Source organism: Martes martes, assembly GCF_963455335.1.
Source record: "Martes martes genome assembly, chromosome: 3".
Taxonomy (NCBI): Eukaryota; Metazoa; Chordata; class Mammalia; order Carnivora; family Mustelidae; genus Martes; species Martes martes.
The window spans coordinates 55902262-55925425 of NC_137890.1; the positions used below are offsets into that span (position 1 = coordinate 55902262).

Below are 23164 nucleotides of genomic sequence, written 5' to 3' on the forward strand. Positions count from 1 at the left end.
ATCCAAAGTCCAGGGGCCCAGGTCCTCATACCCTCTCCACCCCAGCTGCTCCCTTAGCTCATCACCATGGTGCAGGGGGAGGCTAGTGGATCACTGGGGATGGTGCTGTGTACGTACATTCCTCCTCTCTACTGGGTTGGCTGCTCTGGGGGATCCGGGGTAGATAAGGAGGTTGGGATGCGGTTACTTGGGATATAAAATGGCAGGCCTTGCTGGGCCAGGGGACCAGCTGTCCAGATCTGTTTGGAACTTTCCCAGTTTGAGCACTCAGAGTCATATGTCCAGGAAAACACCTCAGTCCTGGGCAGGCTAAACCTTCCACGTTCCCTACTTTCCTTCCCAGAATTTCATATGGCTTAATTTTGGCAGAGTCTGCTGTTTGGTTCTTCCCTCCATCAACCCACTTCTCCATCTGCTCACCTCCCAGGAAACGTGTCTGTCTGTCTGTCTCCCAGACAGGCCATCCTACTTGCAGAGATCTTGAATACTTCTCTGGTGGGTCTGTAAACAGAGCCTTCCATGAACGGGAAAGGGGAGCCAGAGCAGGAGCAGGGTCTTGTGTGGGTCTCAGAGGGGGGCCAAGGACACCCTATTCCTCTCCTGAACTCTGGAGAGGGAAGGGTCTCAGAAGCCCACCTTCTTTCCCACTCACAGTCAGAAATCCAGGGTGCAGACTCCCCATTTGTAGGGGGTTGAACTGTGGCCTCCAAAAGATATGTCTGATTCCCAATATCTAGGACTTGTGACGGTCACTGTATTTGGAGAGAGGGTTTTAGCTGATATAATTAAGTGAGCAATCTCAGGATGAGGTCATCCTGGACTTAGGGTGGGCCCTGAATCTGCTGTCTTGTGTCCTTACAAGAGAAGGGAGAGGGAGATTGGATACAGAGAAGAAGGCTGCGTGAAGGTAGAAGGTTGGAGGGATGCCACCCCAAGCCAGGGAACACCCAGGGCCCCCAGAAGCTGGGAGAGGCAAGGAAGGATTCTCCCCCGAGCTCTTTGGAGGGAATGTGGCCTTCCTGACACCTGGATTTCAGACTTCTAGCCTCCAGAGCTGTGAGATCTGAAGTTTCTGTTTTACGCCAACCAGTTTGTGGTCATTTGTCATGGCAGCCGTAGGACGTGAACACACCTTTGCTACTTTCTTGCCTGGCCCAGGCTGAGCCCCCTGAACCTCTAGGTGCTCCTTTGCTCGGAGATGAGTGATTTGGGGGAGAAGAGGACACCAAGGGCAGGCGTGGGAACACAGATTTCCCCATGGTTTCTGTCCCTGCCAACTGACAAGGCTGATGTGTCAGGTGAGAAGATGGATGTTGACATCTTCGCTTTATTGTCTGGGTTGCGTCTGGGCTCTTTGAGGCTGTCTGGTTCCTCAGCTGGGAATCTCTGGGTGCCGGGAGTCTCGAGGGGCTCGGAAGGTAAATGAACACCTCTGTCAAGCATCAGGTCAACAAAGGTGGCCAGGTTTCTCTCTGGGTTGCGGTGATGTAGAACATGGCCCAGAGAGAGGCCCGTGGCATAGCCCAGTGGGCACCTGCCTGGCGGAGGGAGTTGAGACCTTACCTTGTACTTGGTGCCCAGGTTTAAGCAGATTTGCTTCTTTTGGTGGCTGAAGCAGAAGATGATCTTATCCTGGCTCCTTATTTGTACCTTGATGTACTGGTTGATTTTCAAGGAGATGGACTGGAAAGGGGGCGCATGGACGTGGAGGCTCAGGTCCCACCAGTTCCAGGCCTTCTGGTGTTTGCCTTTGGGGAAGTAGTAGCCCAGGGTTTGGCTCAGGCTCACCCTAGACCGAGAAGGGATCAGGCAATGCTTTTTAAAAAGATTTACTTATTTACTTATTCATTTGAGAGAGAGAGCACAAGCAGGGGGAGGGCAGACTCCCCGCTGAGCAGGGAGCCCAATGCGGGGACTTGATCCCAGGATCCTGGGATCATGACCTGAGCCCAAGATGATTAACTGACAGAGCCACCCAGGAGCCCCCTTTGCCCGTAACTTTATGTATAACTTTGGGTAAGTCACTTATATTCTCTTAGTTTCTTTGTCAAGAAAATAAAAGTAGTTCCCAGATTTCCCTAAGGTCTCTTCTGGCCCTAAAAGGAAGTGTCATTATGGAGAAGAGGCCCTATAGAATGTAGCCAGACTATTTGAAATAATTGGCTGAGTTTCTTGCCCACTGGCCACCTGGTACTTCTTGCACCTTTCAGACATCAGTTTCTATACAAAAGGCCCTCAGAACTTTGTTCTGAGAACAAAGTTGTCAATTAGGAAATAGCATTTTAAAAACTCAAAGAAAAAAAAAAGAAAAATTAAAGAAAAAAGCAAAAAACACACAAAATTTAAAAACTCAAAGAATATTTAAGAAACTGTTCTTAAGGGGTGCCTGGGTGGCACAGCTGGTTAAGTGTCTGACTCTTGGATCCAGCTCAGGTCATGATTTCAGGGTTGTGGGATCAAGCCCTACAGCTTTAGACTCTTTTTTCCTCTGTCTTGCCCAGCCCTTCCTGCTGCTCTCAAAAAAATAAATCTTAAAAAAAGAAAGAAAGAAAGAAAGAAAGAATATAGTCTTAAAAACCAAGACTGGCAGAGTAAAAACATTTTTGGGGGATTAAAAGCCAAAGTCTGATTTTGACTACCAAGAAGAAAGGAAGTAGAAAGTTGATATAAGATGGTAGGCCTTTCCTACTCCATGACCACTTAGCGGGGAAGGGAAGAGGGAAATCCTGAAAAAAAACAAAAACCAAAAAATGGAGTACTTGTCCCCAAAAAGATGGAGAAAGGTTCTGAAGTTTGATTTGGTAAGATAAAGTTTCCCACCGTGGCCAGAAATGGGAACTTAAGAACTAAGTTCGAGTGATCATGAAATACTTAGAAGTTTTTTTTTGGGCATGATACATGTGTCTCCAAAGCCCTCACCACACCGTCCTCTCTGAGGCACCTGGGACAGAGGGGCCCTGGGTCCTTCTAAGATAATTCTCACTGGGCTCGACTCTCAGGAAGTGTAGAGGACACGAAACCAAGAGAAGTAGTCACTGTGAGTCTCTGATGGCTATTTTACCCTTGGGGAAGCTATGGCGACAAGCACAGAGTGCCTTCCCGCAGGTCAGGGACCTGTCTTGCTGCCACCATGATACCCATCTCACCGTTTGCAACATGTGTGGGTCAGAGAAACAAATTCACGAGCGAATGAGGGAGAGAGAGGGAGAGTGAGACCGAGACCTAAGCCGGTGAGGGAGGACGGCTATGTGGACTGGGAATCAACCCTTAACCACACTCACTGCCTCTCTGTGGGGAGGTGTGTTTGGGACTCCTGACCCAAACTTACCAGATTTCTCTGTTTTCATCATAGAAGGTGGCATGGCCAGAGTTGTCGATAAGGGCCTGGACACACCTTTCTTCACTGTCTTCCAGAATGATGTATGTTAACTCCCTCTGTTTTGTACTGAGAATGAGCAGAGCCAGCTTTCCTGATGGATAGCTGCAAGACAGTTAAGGCACACGCAGCCCCTTGTGGTCCCCTGGGAAAGGCAGAGCCCTGCGGAGGACGTGGGCCTCAGGAAGATCACGCCCCAGCCCTGACCCACACATTTCTCAGGTGCCATGTGTGTCAATGTGAGTGGCCCTGGGCTTCGGTGGATACTGTATCTGGCCTGATCCATCAGGAAAGAGGATTTGGAAGACCGCCTCACTGGGGTAGCGGGTTAATTTTACATCATGGTGAGGCACCTGGGAAGAAGAGATGAGCTTATTATAAAAAGTGCGCAGGGGTTGATTGTCCCCAATTCAGAGTCTGGTGTTGTCACTAGAGTGCTCGGGATTGGTTTGCTCTCCGAATGCCCACGTTGCCACTCCACCATCACTACCCAACCCATCACTACCGCCCCCTTGCTGAGGATTCTGGGTAGGAAACCTCTCAGGGCCTCCTTGGTTTACTCATCTGTGTGACCAGGAGCCAGAGAGGGACCACTTTGTATGTTTGTACGTGCGCGTGCAGATTTTACTGTCATTTCAATTCTCTAATGGTTATTGGTTGTTTTTCTTTCTTTTTTCTTTAAGAGACTTTATTTATCTGAGAGGGAGAGATAACACAAACTGGGGGGAGAGGCGGGGAGAGGAGCAGAGGGACAAGCAGACTCCCTGTTGACAGGGACACGAGACTTGATTCCAGGACTCTGAGATCATACCTGAGCCAAAGTCCAGACACTTAACCAATTGAGCCACCCAGGGGCCCTGGTTATTGGTTGTTTTAGTTTTCTAGGGCTGCTGTAACAAAATAAACCAAGGATGCATTTTGAAACTACAGAAATTTATTTTCTTACAGAGGTGGAGGCCAGAAGTCTGAAATCAAGGTATCTGCAGGGTTAGCTCTTTCTGGAGGCTCCAGGAAGAATTTCTTCTGTGCCTCTCTCCTGGGTTGTGATGACGACCTGCAATTCTTGTTCTGTGGCCTGTCTGTGCATGGCAGCAATGTCCACCTCCATCACCATGTGCCATCCTCCCTGGGCCTCTGTGTCTTCACATGGCCATCTTCTTGAAAGAACACCCATCACAATGGATTAGGGGCCCGCCTTGCTTCAGCATGACCTCCTCTTAACCACATCCTTAAAGACTAATTTTCCAAAGGAGGTTCTGTTCTGAGGCACCGGGGCTTAGGACTTAAATATATCTCTTTAGGAGGATGCAATTCAACCCATAACACTGGCATTATTCAGGGTTTTTAAAGTTTCTTCTTGATTCAGTTTTAGTGAATTATATTTTTCTAGGACATTGTTCACTTTATTTATTTATTATTTATTATTTTTTATTTTTTTAAAGATTTTACCTATTTATTTGACACAGAGAGAGAGATCACAAGTAGGCAGAGAGGCAGGCAGAGAGAGAGGGGGAAGCAGGCTCCCCGCCTGGCAGAGAGCCCGATGTGGGGCTCGAACCCAGGATCCTGAGATCATGAATTGAGCTGAAGGCAGAGGCTCAAACCACCGAGCCACCCAGGCACCCCTAGGACATTGTTCAATTTAGGTAAATTTTGAGATTTATTGTCCTAAAACTATTGTCATATGGTAATTAAAAAAAAAAAAACCCTCTACTATCTCCGTAGTTAAGACTTTGTCTTCATTCTTTTTATCATGACTATCTTCTCTCTCTCTCTCTCTTTTTTTTCCTGGATAAACCTCACCTGAAGATTTGCCTATTTTACTAGTATTTTCAGAGAGCTTGCTTTTGGTTTGTTTATTCTATTTGTTTCCCATTGTATCAATTTTTAGTCTTAATGTTATCATTTATATACTTGTACCTTCTGTAGTTTTTTATATTATTCTATTTTATAATTCCTTGAATTGAATATTGAGCTCATTGGTTTTCATCTTTCTTCTCGATCCTCCTACTCTTTTTTTTTTTTTTAAAGATTTTATTTCTTTCTTTGACAGAGAGAAATCACAAGTAGGCAGAGAGGCAGGCAAGAGAGAGAGAGAGAGAGAGGAGGAAGCAGGCTCCCTGCTGCGCAGAGAGCCCGATGCGGGACTCGATTCTAGGACCCTGGGATCATGACCTGAGCTGAAGGCAGAGGCTTACCCCACTGAGCCATCCAGGCGCCCAATCCTTCTTAATATATATTTTTATTATGTTTTGTTAGTCACCGTACAGTACATTATTAGTTTTTGATGTAGTGTTCCACGATTCAAGAGCACGTATTACATGGAACACCCAGTGGTTCATGCAATATATGCTCTCCTTAATACCCATCACCAGGCTTCATCAAGATCAAAAGCTTCTGCACAGCAAAGGAAACAGTCAACAAAACAAGAGACAACCCACAGATTGGGAGAAGATATTCACAAATGACACTACAGATAAAGGGCTAGTATCCAAGATCTATGAAGAACTTCTCAAACTCAGCACCCAAAAAACAAGTCAAAAAACGGGCAGAAGATATGAAAAGACACTTCTCCAAAGAAGACATACAAATGGCTAACAGACACATGAAAAAATGTTCAACATCATTAGCCATCAGGGAAATTTGAATCAATACTCCTTCTTAATATCAGCATTAAAAGTTATAGCACTGCTCTCAACATACCATTTTAGCTATTTCCCACGCAAATAGAAATGTTTACCTTTCATTCCATTCTAAATATTTCTGAATTTCCAGTGTGATCTCTTCTTTGACACACAATTTATTTGCAAGTGGGTTTTTAAATTTGCAAATGCATGGTGTGCATTTGGGTGATGTTATTATGACTAATTAAAACTCACTGGGGTGGGCGCCTGGGTGGCTTAGTCGCTAGGCATCTGCCTTCAGCTCAGGTCATAATCCCAGAGTCCTGGGATCAAGTCCCACATCAGGCTCCCCGCTCAGTGGGAGGCCTGCTTCTCCCTCTCCCATTCCTCCTGCTTATGTTCCCTCTCTCGCTGTGTCTGTCAAAAAAGTGAGATCTTTAAAAAACAAAACAAAACAAAAAACCCCACTGGGGTAAGAGGACATAGTCTATGTGATATCAGCTGTTGAGCATCTGCTGAGGCTTGTTTTGTGGCCCAGTATGTCCTCAGTTATTGGAGCTGTTTCACATGTGGCTATTTCCTTGTGAAGGACACATGTCCTTGTCTTGTGTTTCTATGTGGGCACGAACACCCAAGCCCCTGGATTATTCGGATGCGCTCTTCTCCTGCCTCTCACCTTCCGCTCCCAGCACACCGCGCCACCTCAACACCCCTGCTCACACGCTCACTCCTCCCATGTCTCAGTTTCTCTCTCCTGGTGTTGACTCTGCCTCTTGCTTTCTTACACACTCTGCTCTGTATTTCTGACACTTTTTATGTGTCATCTATATTTCCCAGGTGTTTGCAGTAGGAAAGCTTTTTGGGTCATCTAGTGTCCCACATTGCTCTAAATGGGTCAGTGGTTCTCTAGCTATTATTTTTAACTGTTGAAGCTGCTTTGTTCAAGAAAGCTTACAGCAGAATGCCCAGATCTGAGATGATCAAAGACAAAGCTGCAGCTCTCTGAAAAGCTTCGGGCATGCCTTGGAATGCCATAATCTGGGCATCCGGGTGAGAACCACTTGAGGTGACAAAGGTCTGCAATCCGACTCCATCCCTACACCCTGCACTGTGCTGACCACTTTCTTCCACAACACAAGGACCCTACTAGGTAGACATGATCATTGGCTCCCCTGAAGATAAGAGTGGATGACATACACAAAGCTGTCCAGTGAGGGGAGAGCTAGAGGCCCACGACTTGCACCTTGCCTACAGGCTCGTCCATGGAACGCGCTGTCTCCAACCATTCAGCTCCCGGCTACTTCCCACATTCAGTCTACACATCACTGCCCCTTTCTTTTTAACCTAAAAAAGTGCATTTTAAAGACACCCAGGAGGGGACCTGGGTGGCTCAGTGGGTTAAAGCCTCTGCCTTCAGCTCAGGTCATGATTCCAGGGTCTTGGGTTCGAGCCCCGCATCGGGCTCTCTGCTCGGCAGGGAGTCTGCTTCCTCCTCTCTCTGTGCCTGCCTCTCTGCCTACTTGGGATCTCTGTCTGTCAAATAAATAAATAAAATCTTAAAAAAAAAAAAAAAAGACACCCAGGGTTGGTTTGTTCCTGATGGCCCGGAAGGAGCTTCTAGTTGTTGCTCATGGGAGAGGATATTTGTATTTTAGGTCTTATTTTCACACACCCCCTGAAAGCCTGACTTCTTCGAGATGCTGTCTGCCTGTCAAATTCAATTGTCGTGGAATGATGTTTTCCTGCAAGGAAAACTGCACGGGCAAGGCAAAATCTCTGACCTGGAGGTGGACTTGTCACATTTTCTCTCACTGGGAATTATGTAATGTATAAGTGGCTTCTCCAAAAGCTGATGCCTCATCACCATTTGCGTGGGGACAGAGTCTGAGACTCTGTCTAGTCTTACCTAGTCTTACCTACCTAAGAGAGGAGGGATTACATCTCTGGCCCTTCCATCATTTCTGCTAGAGTGCAAACTCCCTCTGAGGCCGGGCCCTGTGCTGTGAGAGATGTCTGTCTGGCCCTGAGCTCTCCCTGCCGGCTGGGTGGCTGCTGGCTCCTGGGCCGGCCAGGCTGCTCTCTGCTGGAAGGCCAGCACACACTTAGAAACAGGGCTGCCTGGAATTTAGTGCCCATTTGTAGAAACAAAAAACCACCCAATGTCCCACTCCTCCTGGGCCTTTTGGTCAGCCCGAAGTGTGTGGTGGGTTAGGAAGGAACCCCAGCTTACGAGGTCTTGGTGAGAACCTTCCCTTGGCTATAGGGAAGGTATTTAAGATTGGTCTGGGGACAGACGCGCCGCAGGAGCAAAAGCTCTGAGGCAGGCCAGGCCAGGGATTATGGGAACCCTGGAGTCCACCAGCCCAGCTGGAGTAAGAAACCAAATAAGGTTTTACTGATATATTGGAGGTGGGGAAGCTGAAGGCCTCCGAGGGCTTCCCACACCCTCACCATTCCATGTCTGGTACAACCGAGAGAGTCCCCTGGCTTTCCCTTTATTTCTCCGACTGCAGGAGTTCTGGCTGGTCCACTGAATTCCCTTCTTCGTGCGGGCCCTAGAGATGAAGCGATATCGAACTTTCCATTCCTTTCTGGAGTGTAAAAGACTCATACCTTGGTTGAGAGTGTTGGTTTCCGGTTCTGTCCTACTTTTGCCACAGGGTGAGGCCTCGTCCCTTTAGATGTTTGGTTATTTTTCTGCTTAGTGCAGACAGTTTTCATTTTCCTCTGGACACACAACAGAAATCCATTTCCCAGCTCTCTTGCATCTAGGTGGCATCATGTGACTTTTTTTTGGTTGATAGAATTTAAGCCTAGACCATGGCTTCACTTCCTGTCCATGCAGTGGGACACAAAGGACTCCAAGATGGCAGAGACCCGTAATGAAAGAGCCCAGATCCCCAGGAGCCAGCCTCAAGGAGAGCCACTCCAGAGAGCCAAGAGACTCAAATCAGATGTGACATGAGCAAGAAACATACATCTGGTTATTAAGCCCCTTAGCTTTGGGAACTGTTTCAGAAGGAGGCTCTGTGTCTGTGTGGCAGTCATTTTTAAGATTTTTTGGGTCTCACTAGTAGAGATGGCAATATCATACTTATCCCATAAAATTGTTGGGAAAAGCTCAGCTTACGTGACACGGAGAAGTGCTTTATTACTTGCACGGTGTTACACAAATGTGGGGTTCCATGAGGCTTCTTGTGTTCTCCAGTTTAATAAATAGTGATGTAGCATTTACTCAGCTGCCCAAGCCAGAAGTCTTAGATTTGTCCTTTCATCTTTTTCTCTCACATGTATTCAGGGTAACAGGAAACCTTTTTGATTCTTCCTTCAAAAAATATCCCAAATCAGACTGCTTTCCACCACCTCTCCTGCCCTCGTCCTAGTTGAGATGTCCATCATCTTTTACCTCGATGCCCTGGCTCTCAGCTGAACTTCTCGCCTCCATTCTTGCCTCATTAAATCTATTCTCCGTACATAGCCAGAAACATTCTTCTAGCGCATTAATCAGATGATGTTCCTCCCTTGCTCCAGATCCTCGTGACTTCGTCTCATCCTTAGGATAAAATCTGAAGTCTTCCTATGACCCACGAGGCTCTACCTGACCAGGGCAACTCAGCTCATTCCCTATCCTTCTCTCACTTGCCCACAGCTGTCCTTGAGCTCTTTGCTCCGGCCCTCATTTCATATGTGCCTAGACTCAAAGGGCACTTCCGCACCTGCCCTGTGGGTATGAAAGCAACTCACACCCTCCCGGGCCAATAACTTGCGAGCCCCTCGTGCTGCCTTATCCATGGTTCCTAAAAATACCTGACGTGGCACTCAACAGTTTGTTACACGTTGGCTGTCTCCTCACCTGGAACATAAATTCCATGGGCACAGGGGATTTTTTTGTTTGCCCTTGTATCTCCAGCCCCTAGATGAGGCCCTGGGGCATAGTCGGTTCTTACTTGATGTGTTCAGAAGGCATAGAGCCCATCACACCTTCCTCATTCCCACTTCAGTGACTCTTTTTTGAGCTTCAGACCTGGTTGTTCGCTCACTCTGAATGACTCTCCTTTGAGAGGTTTTTACTTATGGATAGTATCCAAATACTATAACAAACATTTTTTAAATGTACCATGTGTTTTTTTAAGTAGGCGTTATTTTTTAGAGTAGATGGCAGCAAAATTGAGCAGACACTACAGGGATTTCCATACCTCCTTTGTCCCTACACCCATGCACAGCCTCCCCCACATTCTACACCCTGCACCACAGTGTCCATTACACTCAAGGAGCCTACACTGGCACATCATTATTGCCCAGAGTCCATAGGTTACATTAAGGTCCCCTCTTGGTGTTACATATCTTATGGGTTTGGAAAATATATAATGGCATGTGTCCACCATTACTGTATCATAGAGACTATTTTCACTGCCCTAAAAATTCTCCATGCTCAACCTATTCATTCCTCCTTTACATTGTTTCTGTAATTTTGTCTTATAGTTGGAGTGACTCTATAGTAGTCATATAGTAGTGACTCTATAGTAGTGACTCTATAGTAGTCATATAGTGACTCATATAGTAGGAACCCTACAGTATGTAGACTTTTCAGATTAGCCTCCTTGACTTAGTGATATGAAGGTAATCTCCTCCATGTCTTTCTATGGCTTGATAGTTCATTTCCTTTTAGCACTGGGTAATATTCTATTGGATGTACCAGTTTATTTACCCATTTACTATGTGATTGATTTTTGATACAGATTTTTAATTTATTACGGGATGGAATTTATGTATTATAATATATATTTCCCTTATTCTCCTCCCAATCCCATCCAGTTGCCTAAGTCAGGCCCTGCAGGGAGAGGAGTCTCAATGAACCCAAGCGAAAGCCCCAGTTAATCTGCCCATAACCCACACACTCAAGTGTGCCTCTCTATGTGGAGCACAGTTTTCTTGTTTGATTTCACATTGCATGTTAGTTCTGATGGCTCCCTGATGGTGTGTGTGTATGTCTCATCTGAGCAAAAACCCCACACAAAGCGAAAACCCCAAGGCACTACCCTACCTACCTCAATCTTGCTCTGTACCCATTCTGTATCTATTTCTAATTTCTTCTTAGGAGGAACAACACGACGGGGTTTTTTGACTTCTGTCACAGACTCCTGGACTTCTGGTGGCTGATTCCATAATTGAAATGTGAAAGTAGAAATATCTGGGCCTGCTGCAGCAGTTCTGGGGTTGAGTAAGTCTGAGAGAGAAGAGAAAGAAAGTTTAGCCCAATCTTTCTCAGGGCACCAAAGAGAGGGCGAGGGTTTAAGATATTGACCCTATCCGCCCAAGTAACGAAGGCTGCCCGGTAAGTAGAAAGAGTAAACCTTTGGAGAGAAAGGTAGGCGTTGAATTTCCAGCTTTCTCATTTTCTGCATTCATTCATTCAACATATTTATCAAGACCTACCGTGTGCCAATCCAGGGCTAGCTTCCAGACACCGTGCTGAAGACCAACCAGGCCAGACTTGGGGATGCTGGGGGTGATATGCCAATCCCATGCCACTAACCGGACTGGCTGCTAAACTGTTCATTTAAAAAATAGGTGAAAGTGGGGCATCATTAAAAAAAAAAAAAAGGAAACATACTCTAAACATGCTATTTTACTTTAAAACCTAAATGTGTATTAGCTCGCCATTTTGAAATGAGGGAAGGTCTTTCCTTTGTGGGTGGATCTGATGATGGGCTCTGTGGTCATTTTTGCTCAAAGCACGTTCATAATTTATTATCTATAATTTTCAGTTTTGGTAGTTTCTAAATAGTCTGAATGCAGAATCATGGACTTTAAAAAGTTCTTTCTATTCTTCAATCTTTTTTTTGTTGTTAAATCTTCATGCTTAGACATTTCCGAACTTTTTTTTTTTTTAAAGATTTTATCTATTTATTTTGACAGAGAGAGATCACAAGTAGGCAGAGAGGCAGGCAGAGAGAGAGGGGGAAGCAGGCTCCCTGCTGAGCAGAGAGCCCGATGTGGGGCTTGATCCCGGGACCCTGAGATCATGACCTGAGCCACCAGGCACCCCTTTTTTTCAATCTTTAATGTATGTTTTGTCCACATCTAATTTAAAGCAGGTTTTTAAAAAAGCTATTTTCCTATTGAGTTTTTTTTAAGCATTCAGCTTTTTTTTCACAGCATAAAGTTTCCTTTTATCATCATTTCTGTCCATTTTGATAACCATTGAAGTTTGGAACTAAATGAGGAGGGCAACTGAGGAACAACCCCGCGCCCAGTGACTGTCCACAGGCATCAGACAAACAGCCAGAACCGAGGGGCCAGAGCGGCCCGGTTCCCTTGGCAGCTAACTGGGCCAGGGGGAGTGGGGGGGGGGTGTCAGTTAAGAGAGCTTCCTTGTCCCACCACTGGGTTCAGCACTGTTGGAGGAGGTCAGTGGGAGCCCGTGATCACCGGTTGACCTCTGACCCAGAGCCAGGCAATCAGAAGCTCCTCACCTGCTCCCCATCCTTGGAATGCGCCTTCTGCCCACTGGCCCTTCCCACAGCCGGAGCCATTTTCAAGGACGCTGCCTTGAGAGAGCCGCGTGGAGTTGAGACCTGGGACTGAACCCAGTGCAGGCCTCTAGGTCAACTTGCAAGATCCTGGTGGGCGGGTGTGGACATCTACTTGTGTCTCGGCTGCCCGAGATGAGCCTCAGAATTAAGTTCTCTTCCTTATTGGGACGGCCACCGACCAGTCTGGAGAGGGCTTTCTTGAGTCTCTCCTTGGCCTCCAGTTTCTAATTTCACCCGGAGCCCTGCCAAGGTGTCCCCCAGAGGCCAGGAGAGCTCCCAGGAGGGGACCCAAGGAGGCCTGGAGGCTGAGGATACAGCCAGGGAAGTAAGCTTCTGACAGGTGAGGGGAATTCACAGTATAAGCACAGTGCCATGGAAGGCCACAGTGGGACAGTTAAAGGTGACCGGCGACTCCAGGGAGTCAGGCAGGGCATTCCCTTGATCACTCATTTAGTAAAGATCTGTGTACCTGGGGCCCAGAACTGTCCTCGGTATCTTGGATTGCTGTAGTCCCTGCTTTCCATTCTAGTAGAGGAGGTTGATGCTAAACAAGTGAGCGGATATAGCTTAACATGCCAAATGGCTGGGAGCGCTTTGAAGAAAAGTCAGGCGGGGTGAGAAGGGTGGAAAATGTGTGTGTGTGTGTGTGTGTGTGTGTGTGTGTGTGTGTGTGTATGCACGCATGTAGGTGTATGTGCATTGGCTTATAAAGGGTAGCCATGGAAATGATTTCTGAGAAGATGACAGTTAAGCAGAGACCTGAATAAAGTGAGGGAGCAAGGCACAGGGATATTGGAGCCAAGAGTGCTCTAGACAGAGGAACAGCAAGTACAAAGGCCCTGTGGCAGGGGATGCCTGGCCAATTCCATGAAGAACAAAAAAACCAATGTGTCTGGATAGGAAGAACGCAGGGCTTTCTAAGCCATATGAGGAAGGTGGGCATTTTCCTGGAGGCAATGGAGGGCCAATGAGGAGTTTTAAAAAGATTATTCAGAAAACAGTGCAAAGGAAGGACTGAGAGAGGAGAAGAAGGGAGTCAGGGAGACTAGGGAGAGCTCCTTCCCGGGAGAGGTGAAGGTTCTTGAGGTAGAGTCAGTGAGAATGGGGAGGGGTGGCTGGGGTATGGGAGGAGAATCTAGAACCATGGCACGTCTGAGGAACTAAAGCGGCCGCCAAGTAGAGCTCAGAGAGGCAGAAACAGAGGTGGCAGGGCAGGGTCATTTGGAGACCTGTGTAGGAAGTTTGGAAGCAGGTCTTAGTCTCCCTGTGAGGGGCACCTTCCTGCTCTAGTACCTGCTTACAAATGATGATGATTTGTCAGAGGGGAAAAGCAACGTGAGCCCAGCCATGGTTCCTGAGTGTCCATTAGAAATGAATAGAAAACATTTCAGAAAAAGGTGAAGATAAAAGAAGACATTTATATGTTCTTTTTGTTTCCCTGTCAGAATGCTAAAATCATGGACACTCTGGTCTGAGCTGTACTCTAGCTCTGCCATGATGAGGGTGAGGCTTTAGACCACCCTTCTGAGCCTCGCTTTCCTTAAAATAGGATGATGCTGTCTATAGAGACCTATGGAGTTACTGTGAATATTGCCTGCTGGGCGCCGGCTGCCCAGGGATCATCCATAGATCTGTGGCCTTCACACAGGGAGTTTTGAATTTTGACAGTTCATGATTCAGGCTGTGTAGTACTCTCCCACCTCTTTTCCCAGACGAGATGGTTCTGAACAGGAAAGGGTACATAATTTGAGAGGCTCCATGCAAAATGAAAACGCAGGGGTCCTTGTTCTAAAATTATTAAGAATTTCAAGACAGTGACAGCAGCAGACATTAAACCAAGCACAGGGCCTCTCTAAGTATGGGGCCGCAAGGGACTGATCACAGGTCCCACACCCATGCGCCCAGCCTGGGCTCAGAAATCGGTGTGTGCAGAGACTTGAGGCTGTGTGCCTAGAATGGGAATGGTCTGCCTACCAGAAGTAAATGAGTTTGTATCTCAAAGAGGCTGGGAGGTTTCTTTGGGACTGGTTACAACAAGAGCACGAAGGGGTTGCCTTTTATCTGTTTGAAATGTTGCTCTTTTTTTTTTGTCTAAAAAGCTCAAACCTTCTAGGCTTCAGCTGTCCAGAGGAGCAGGGAGTGGGCAGGAGTGGTGGTGAGGCACTATGGGAATCCGGCTGTATCAAATCTCATTTGCTAGTTGGAAGTCCTACCCTGGCCATGTGACAGTGGAGTATCCTGGTAGGCCTTAATTTCCCATAGGAACAAACAAACAAAATCATGCATGCCTACACCATCAAACAAAACACTTATTGAGTGCCTACTGTGTGCTTTGCTTGAAGGTGCCAAGGGATGAAAGACACAGGTGTCTACAGCCCAGAGGGAACAGAACTATGAGCAGTAGACAAGTATAGCATTGGAAGTGGAAGAGATTTTTGTTGTGTTTTGGCAGCTGAGCATCTGAACCCCCCTCCTTGTTTTGGGGGCACCCCACTGTGTGAGTCTTGGTGAAAGGCAGGGCCTTCTTACTATGGAAATTGAAGGTAGCCATTCTTCTCCTTGCCTCCTAACCCCAATGAGGACACGAGAGCTAGGCTTAGAAGGCCCCCACTTTTTCTTCTCCAGACACACTGGCCTTTTGTTGTTCATTGAACATGCCAAGGGGATGAGCCCCAGGTTTGGCCTGAGAGGTCTTGGGCAGAATGTGGCTTGTGCCCACCCAATGGCTGGATGATCTCAGGTTAAGTCTCCTCCTCGCCTCCCTGAGCCTTAGCTGCTTTATTCTGCTTCACGTGGTTAGGAAGATTCGTTCGAATCATATGGAATATGTGAGAGAACCTAGTCTACAGCAGTTACTCCTGAAGAGTGAGGTCAGGGGCATAAATTGGTGTTGGGGGACGGGAACACGGTCTTGGGAAGGAATCTGAGGCCCAGCGAGAAACTGGTTAGGACTGGTTAGCTATGTCTGTCATGCATATTCTTGCCATTTCTATATTAGTTGTGTCTAGTCATCTGAAAGGTAAGTGCTGGCTTTGAGCTTCTGAATGAAGTAGGCTCACAGCTTAGGCTCTTGGCCCAAGTTTCCACAATGAGACTTAAAGACATTGGCAACCTCCATGATTGGCAAATCTTAACAGCTGGACGTAGATGCGTTCAGTATCTGATCTAGGTAGCCCCTCAAATCTAGGTTAAATCCTTTCCTATGGGGCTGCATAGGCTTCTCTTCCCACTTTAGCACTTAACCCTTGCATATGTGAATGCCCTTCCTTTATCTATCCTCATCCATGCCCCCAACCCACCCCAAAAAGGATAAGCTAGCCCCAGACTGTGTCCATCTTGCTTGATGTTTTATCCCTGGCAGCTAGGACCTTACAAACCCAGTAGGTGCTCAAGCTAGGCAAGGAGCATTTCTGCCTCCTTTAGGATACATGGCAGAAGGTGAGAGGCAGCCAGATGCCCACAGGAGAGCTGATCACAGGATGGAAAATGGGAGAGTGGTCCTTACTTTCACGTTTCTTCATAATCCAGAGGATCGTTGTTCTGTATTTTTCAAAATTTTTCTTCAACCTAAAAGGAATGTGAATTACCTTTAAAAGCTGGGACTGTCGGGCTCTCTGCTCAGCAGGGAGCCTGCTTCCCTTCCTCTCTCTCTGCCTGCCTCTCTGCCTACTTGTGATCTCTGTCCGTCAAATGAATACATAAAATCTTAAAAAAAAAAAAAAGCTGGGACTAAACTCACGTGTACATGTCATGCTATGCATTGTAGACAGTGCTAGAGCCTCCCAGGTGTTTCTCATCGTTGAAAAATCGGGCCCATGGCTCTGCTTTCAGACTCTGTTTTTCTTCCAGTCGGGACTCAGGAATAAAGGGACAGCACATGGTATAGACTCAGTGCTTGCCTCCTGGACTCTAAGCTGACCCCCAAACCATTCAAAATGAATTTAACAAGGGTCCTCAGGAGCTGGGACAGGGCTGGGAAGTCCAAATGCAAGGCTGGCTCTATAAGTTAAGTTTGTGTAGTCTGATCTTTCAATGGCTTGTGCATATCCCAGGGAAGGTTATATTTGCAAATAGAGGGGAGGAACAGCACTGCACAGTCACTCGAGACCCCTTTACATGGAGTGGAAACATTTCTTTTTTTTTTTTTTTTTTTTTAGAGAGAGAGCGAGCGAGCACAGGCAGACAGAGTGGTAGGCAGAGGGAGAAGCAGGCTCCCCGCCGAGCAAGGAGCCCGATGTGGGACTCGATCCCAGGACGCTGAGATCATGACCTGAGCCGAAGGCAGCTGCTTAACCAACTGAGCCACCCAGGCGTCCCGGAGTGGAAACATTTCTAATGATCTTATTCAAAATGACTTTTCATGAAAGCCACACTGAGGTACAGCTCTTCAGGGTGATCAAGCCCTTACCCACCTCGCACGTCCATATACAAAGCAAGTCATCTTGGGACTACAATGGCTGGGGCTGTTTTCCTTCTAAATAAGGGTAGTCTCCAGGATGCTTCCTGGTTCTCAGATCACAGCTCCTTTGAAAGGGAATGTGTTGGAAGGAGTGAACTTCCCAGGCTTAACTGGATTTGAGAAAGAAGAAGACTTTTGACCGGACAGATTGTAAGTTCTCAGTTTGGATTCCTCGAGGGGAGAGAAATAATTTAACCCCAAGTAACTCCAGGAAGCAAATGCCTTTTGCTGGGAAGGGCTGAGCTGTTTTCCCTGGCAGGGAGCAGGTTTCCTGTCTGTACTTTGGAAGCAACGGTGGAACCCGAGAACGAGCTCTTCATGGCCCACTTTTATCGAACATTCTTTGTTTTATCTATGAGCACTTTGAGTGGAATTAAAGCAGTTATCTAGCCCGCCATCCTCTGTGAAAGAATAAGGACGGAACTGGGGGTGGGGTGAAGCCTGACCTACAGGCTGAGAGCACGAGGCCAAAGGTATGCAAGAGTAAACTCCAGTGAGGGGACCCAGCCAGAGGCACCCAAGGCCCTCCGGGAGATGTTGCTCCCTTGGCTCCTCGCCCACCTTTCCAAGCTGGTGGAATTCTTGCCAGCTAGCTCCTCAACAGCGGAGACTCTGAGATACACGCTGCTCTATCGATCAGCACCCAGTAGATCGGCACATAGTAGGTGCTCAGGAAATACGTGTTGAGTGCAGTCAGATTAGAATGAACCTTGGTTATGGACTTCAAAGGGATGGAACGGGTGGGGGAAATGTCACATAGGAGGCAGGATAACTTACATGGAGGTTACTTTGCATTTGTTTTTGTAGCTGTGTAAGGATCTGAAAGCTTGGATGGTCCTTGTGTTTTGCTTCCTAGAGAAGCCTCGGGGTCTCTGCCTCCAGGAGTCTACTGAACCCAAAGCAGAAGTTTTGGTCTTTGTGAAAGCTTCAGCTCCTCAAGGAGGTTATATGGGGCACCCTGTGTCCCTACAGCCTGTTACTTGGTACCATTGCCAGAGTCTGCAATAGATGTACAGGAGGCCTGAACATTCTTCTTGCTTTCTAAGGTTTCTGATAGTTGAATAAATGAAAATTCAGGTTTCCACACATCACAGACTGGAAGTACAAACAGAGTTTGGGAGCATTTTGTGACCTGGGACCGTGAAAACTAGGAAGACTTGGTGCCAGGAAGTGTGGAGTAACCTTATTTTTCCCCACTCCAGTTGGAGATTCTGGCCATGACTCCCAGGTCGGTGCAGCTCATGGCTTTTCCCACTCCAGGGAGCACGGAAGAACATTGGCTAACCTACGATGCAGATGCCTAGGATCTTGATCCTGCATTGTCCCCTCTCTTCCAAGGCCAGGTCTCTGAGCCTTGCTCGCTAGACTTCTGTATAAACTCATAGGCAGACTCCAAGACTTTTCTTACCCTGGATTTCCATCCCCTGTCACGGCCAGCCTTTGATACTATCCTGAACCTTCCACACTTGTAAATTTCCTTGTTCTTGGCTTTTGGCAGCGAGATCATTCTCTTCCCCTGCCTGCTGAGCTTGCCCTGGCTCTTGCGCCTGCTCTTTGACTCAGGGGACCCGCCTGGCCCTGCTCTTTTCTCTATGCTGGCCCAGTTTAGACTTTCCCTGCTGCTGCTGCCAGCCTGCCTAAACCCACTGACCCATAGCTTGATCCCTCCTGTCACTTACAGAATTCCCAGTTTCCTTCTGGTTTCACTCTCCAGAAGTCCGGTCAGGGGGACGTCAATATCCTCTTCCTGTTCTTTGCGAGCCGCCATTTCTTTGAGCATGGTCCTAAACACTGCCTGATAGGAGGTGCTGTGACGCTACAAAAGGCACAGAATGAAAGACCCAGAAAAGGGGAATTAACGACTTACTGGTGAAGCCCTTTTCCGACTCCCAAAGGTGCCATGTGAGATTTCAACGTGCTACTAGAAAAACGCGAACAGTGGGAACAGTAGGGTGGCTGGTAAGATTTGTTTTAAAGAATATTTCCGTTATCCTCTGACTCCTCACTCCCCAATTCACTCAAGGTTGGTTGGTTTGTTTTTTAACAACAGCATGCCAAGAAATCTTTTCAGAGCATAAAACTACCCTTTATCCGAATGTGGAGATGGTTATAGAGCATAAAAACACCTCCACGATTTAACAGTGTAACAGGCTTTCTGAGTTGCAGGAAAGGCCTGGCAGGAACGGTTGCTTCCCTGTGAAGGGTGGCAGTCTCAGGAAGGCGGGGTAGTATCTAGCACGTTATAGAAGTGGACAATTCTGTATTTAGAGAGTCTTCCAAAGCAATGACGTTGCCAGCTGCCTTTTGATTTTGTAAATTGGAGCATTCTATCCCAAGTCTGTGAAGCTAACGACCATAATTGACCCGTAGGTGGGTCCTCACCGGAGTTTCTTTTCTGGATCCCTTTGGACAGAGGGGAAATCCAGCTTGCTGTCGAAGAAAACCAGGGTGCTTTCATGTTGCCCTGCTCGCCTACAGGCGGAGGCTTTATGGTGGTTGGTTAACACTTGATCATGTATAGCAGACCATTAACTTACCAGCCTCCGGTCGGAAGCGGAAGGCAGACAGAGCCAAGGTTGCGTGTGGGCTGGGACAAAGATAAGAAAGTAGCCTGTGGCTGACCAGATTTTCTAGGTTTGGGGAAAAGCCGAGGTGCCTCCGGTCTGGCTTGCCCAATTCCCAGCCTCTGTGTGCGCCTCTCCCATCGCTGGTGTTAATTAAATTAGCAGGCTATTTATTCCACGGAGGTGGCTCAAATGCGGCAGGGCCTAGGTGAGCAAACCAAAATCTTAGCCTACAGACGCCTCAATGTTATGAATCAAAACCTCAGGACAACCAATTCCAAGCAGCCAATTAGGTCTTAAGCGATGGCCAATCAAAAACGTCGTCGCTCCACTTCTGCCTCTTCTTGATAAACACTTCTCCCCCCCAGCGCCTACCAGTGGAGCACTCCTAACCACTTCCAGTCTGGGGATGCACAGTTCTGATCAAGATATGCTCAATAAAAATGTTTTATATGCCTCAGTTTATCTTTTAACACTGGAGTCAGTGCTTCAGAGCAGGGCGAGGTTAAGGCCCAGGGTGCCAGTATGTCTGCCTCTAAACTCCTCATGGTTGACAACTCAGCCCGTGGGATGGAAAGACTCTCTGTTTGCCTAGACCTGCGACCTCTCACCATCTCCTTCGGATTCAAAGTTTGAAAATATGATGAGAAAACATGATGCCCACCATGATCCAGCAGGCAACAGACCCATTGGATGGGCCTCGTTGAAGTTCTCGTCCCATGTAGGCGGTGCCACCCCACTCAGTTTAGCCAGCACACATGGCATCTTAGAGGTTTGCCCCATTTGCGTCCCCGGCCTGTAAAATAGAACTGTCCTCCTCATCATGGTAGGTGTATCGAGTACCCCAGTGATGAGTTCTCCAGGCCCAGAGACTCCTCCAGGGGGAATCTCTGGTTCTTACAACAAAAAGCATTTGCACAACAAGGTTTGTGAGACATGGGCATGTCATAGAACTAAAACAAACATGTATAGTGAACTAAAAGGTGTTGAACTGTCAGAATAACCCAAGTATAGGTTGATAGCCTCTATCCAACTAGAAGGGCTTCAGCTCCCTCTCTTTAGTTTGTACCTCCGTGGTTTCTGGTATTCCTCCAAAAGGGGCCTCAAAAGGCCACACAAACAGGTCGTTGAGCAGCAGGGACCACGCGGCATTTATTCCGATCTTTCTGTCCTGCTCTGGGCCCACCTGTCCACATCTGCCACCTATGATGTTTCTTAAAGTACTGCTTTCCAAGCTGGACAGCTGCCTATTATAAGAACGCCAGCATCTGGGCAGGGGGCTGTGTAGCCCAGTGGTCACTGAGCCCTCCCAGGGCACCGTGTACAAGCACACAGGCCATGTCTCCCCTCTGCCTGGGACTGCAGCTCCGGCCGCCACAGCGAACCTCTGCTGACAGGCATGCTGACAGGTTCTGAATAATTTAAATTTCTAATTAAAACAATTCCTTGAGATTTCAGCTCTTGCTGAACAATATTTCGAAAATGCCTGAGCTTACTTTCCTATCTTAGTAAATCCAGTGAGGTGAACTTGAGTTCCAGAAATTGTTTTTTCTCCCTTTAATGTGGTTTTCCAGTATTTGAAAAGCAATTCTTACTAATATGATGCATACAGAAGCAGCTTGGACAAGAAATTTAGGGCTAAATACAAACTGAGACCAGAAATTTTCCTAATTAAAAAAAAAACCCAAATACCTACCTTTTCTTTTCTTTTTTTTTTAACCTTTTCTATTATAAATTTAGAAAAATAGATCTTCTCAATTTTGAGTTCCAGGGACACAAGATTTTACTCTTGTGATTGTAGTTAATACCGGGAATCCCGAGAAAGTTTCTTAGCCGTAATGGAAAGGATGCATACTAATGTTTCCGTCTGCATCAACATGCATTGTAAGTCTTAGAAGTAAGTTGATACAGGAAGTTAGAGCCACCAGGCTGTACCAGCAGATAAAATATTCATGCAGGAAAGACAGTGTAGCATGCTGTAGACATAAGGCTTATTTAAATTATTATGACTTCCCATCTCCTGTCTGGTTATGGGCTCCAGCTGGGGAAAGGACGTCCCTTGACGCTCGGGGATGGTTCTGCACCCCTCTGCAGCTGATAGCGGCAGGTGACAGATCTGGGGTGGGTCATCTGCTGCTAGTTACCGTGGTGTCCACTTGGGTGGCAGCGGCTGTTGTCTCCAGCATCTGTCTTGCCAGGCTGCCCCATTCCTGGCTCTTTGGTCAGAGATAGCAGGTGTTCCTTGGGGCTTTTGTTGTCTGTGCTTGTTGGGGTTTCCGAGTTGCTGTCTTTCAGCACTTCATTGCCAGGGAGAGATGAAGCAGAACGAAAACCCAGGGAACTCACTGCCATGTCATCCCTTGGGTCCTGCAGTTCCTAGCCAGTCCGACTTCTGTTCACCTTCCAGAAGCTTCTTCTGTTTGTTTTATAGGTAATGTCTAGGGTTTTAAGCTGTGCTAAGTGGGAAAAGTACATCTACTCCCTCTTTCTGGAATTGAACTTCATTTTTACTGAGGGTTTCTACAAAGACGAATTTGCCTTGATAGCTAGATAAATTAAATGTTTTGTTTTGTGCTTTGCCACATTCAGATGTGATCTGGAGTGTGTTTCTGTTATCAGTGGGGCTCTGGAAGTAGGGCTGTGGAATGCTCCATTTGGTTTTCCTCTGACCCACTTTGATGTAATATGTGTCATTTAAACTTACTTTTGTTTTAAGAAAAGCTCTCTTGGGCTGTGCTAACAACGGAGAGAAGCTAGGAATCCCTGCGCTCTTGGGGCAGCTCCCGGCGGGGCTCAGGCCACCCTGCCCCATTTGGAGGATGGTGGTCTTGAGTTTTTGACTTACCTTCTCACCTGGGCCCTCAGCTTCCAATGAGTCAACGGGCTCATTTAATAAATCGTTCAAAAAGTTCTCTTGAGTAACAAAATCCAAGACTTCCGATTTTGGAAGGCATAGCAGAAAGAAAGGCATTTGGAAAAAGAATCACAACAAGAAACAGACAAAAACAAAACCAAAAGGTAACAGAGTTATGGCATTTATCCTTGCCTGTTTAAATAAAAATGCATGCATCATTGTTAAGACTTGAAGTAAATTGGCCAAATAACCCAAAATTTAATGGGGGGAGAGGTGTTAGTAAAATAGGAACAAAAGGGTCAGTTTCTGTGGCTGACTTTAGAAAGTGTGTGTTCCTGATGGACGGCAAAGGTTCACCTGAGGAAGTAACATTTGAGTGGGCCCCGAATGAAGGAAAGCAATGAGCAAGGAGGCAGATAGCTGGGAAAGAATATTTCTGGTAGGGGGCTAGGAGGTGCAAAGTCCCAGTGGTGACAGTGGGTGGGAGTGTGGTTGACGTAATTGACAAACTGTAAGAGGCAGAGTATTCCTGGAGAGGAGGGAGTGTGGAGGGTAGCAGGAGTGGAAATGGGATGAGGTATAGGGCCATCTGTTGTGTGGCGAAATCCCACCTTATACCTGCAGAGGACCCTGCAGACTATGGGAAGGATTTTAGTTTTATTATGGAAGAGGTCTATTCTGAGTGTGATTTTCTCTTGGAAATCCTGAGAAATTTTCCCATCTCTTGCCAGTTTTGTAAAAAATTGCCCAT

General features: G+C 46.9%; 1 protein-coding gene across 1 annotated transcript in view; it reads right to left on the reverse strand.

The window, feature by feature from the left end:
- The window catches only part of ERICH6B (glutamate rich 6B), a gene marked incomplete at both ends in the record, with an annotated part of 46718 nt that overhangs the window by 1139 nt on the left and 22415 nt on the right, over positions 1-23164 (reverse strand). The window contains 7 exons of the mRNA XM_080799384.1: positions 1564-1789; positions 3329-3481; positions 3644-3729; positions 11049-11227; positions 16042-16103; positions 18675-18811; positions 22405-22493. Coding sequence (XP_080655510.1) covers positions 1564-1789; positions 3329-3481; positions 3644-3729; positions 11049-11227; positions 16042-16103; positions 18675-18811; positions 22405-22493 — 932 coding nt within the window. The remainder of the gene's footprint in view (positions 1-1563; positions 1790-3328; positions 3482-3643; positions 3730-11048; positions 11228-16041; positions 16104-18674; positions 18812-22404; positions 22494-23164) is intronic.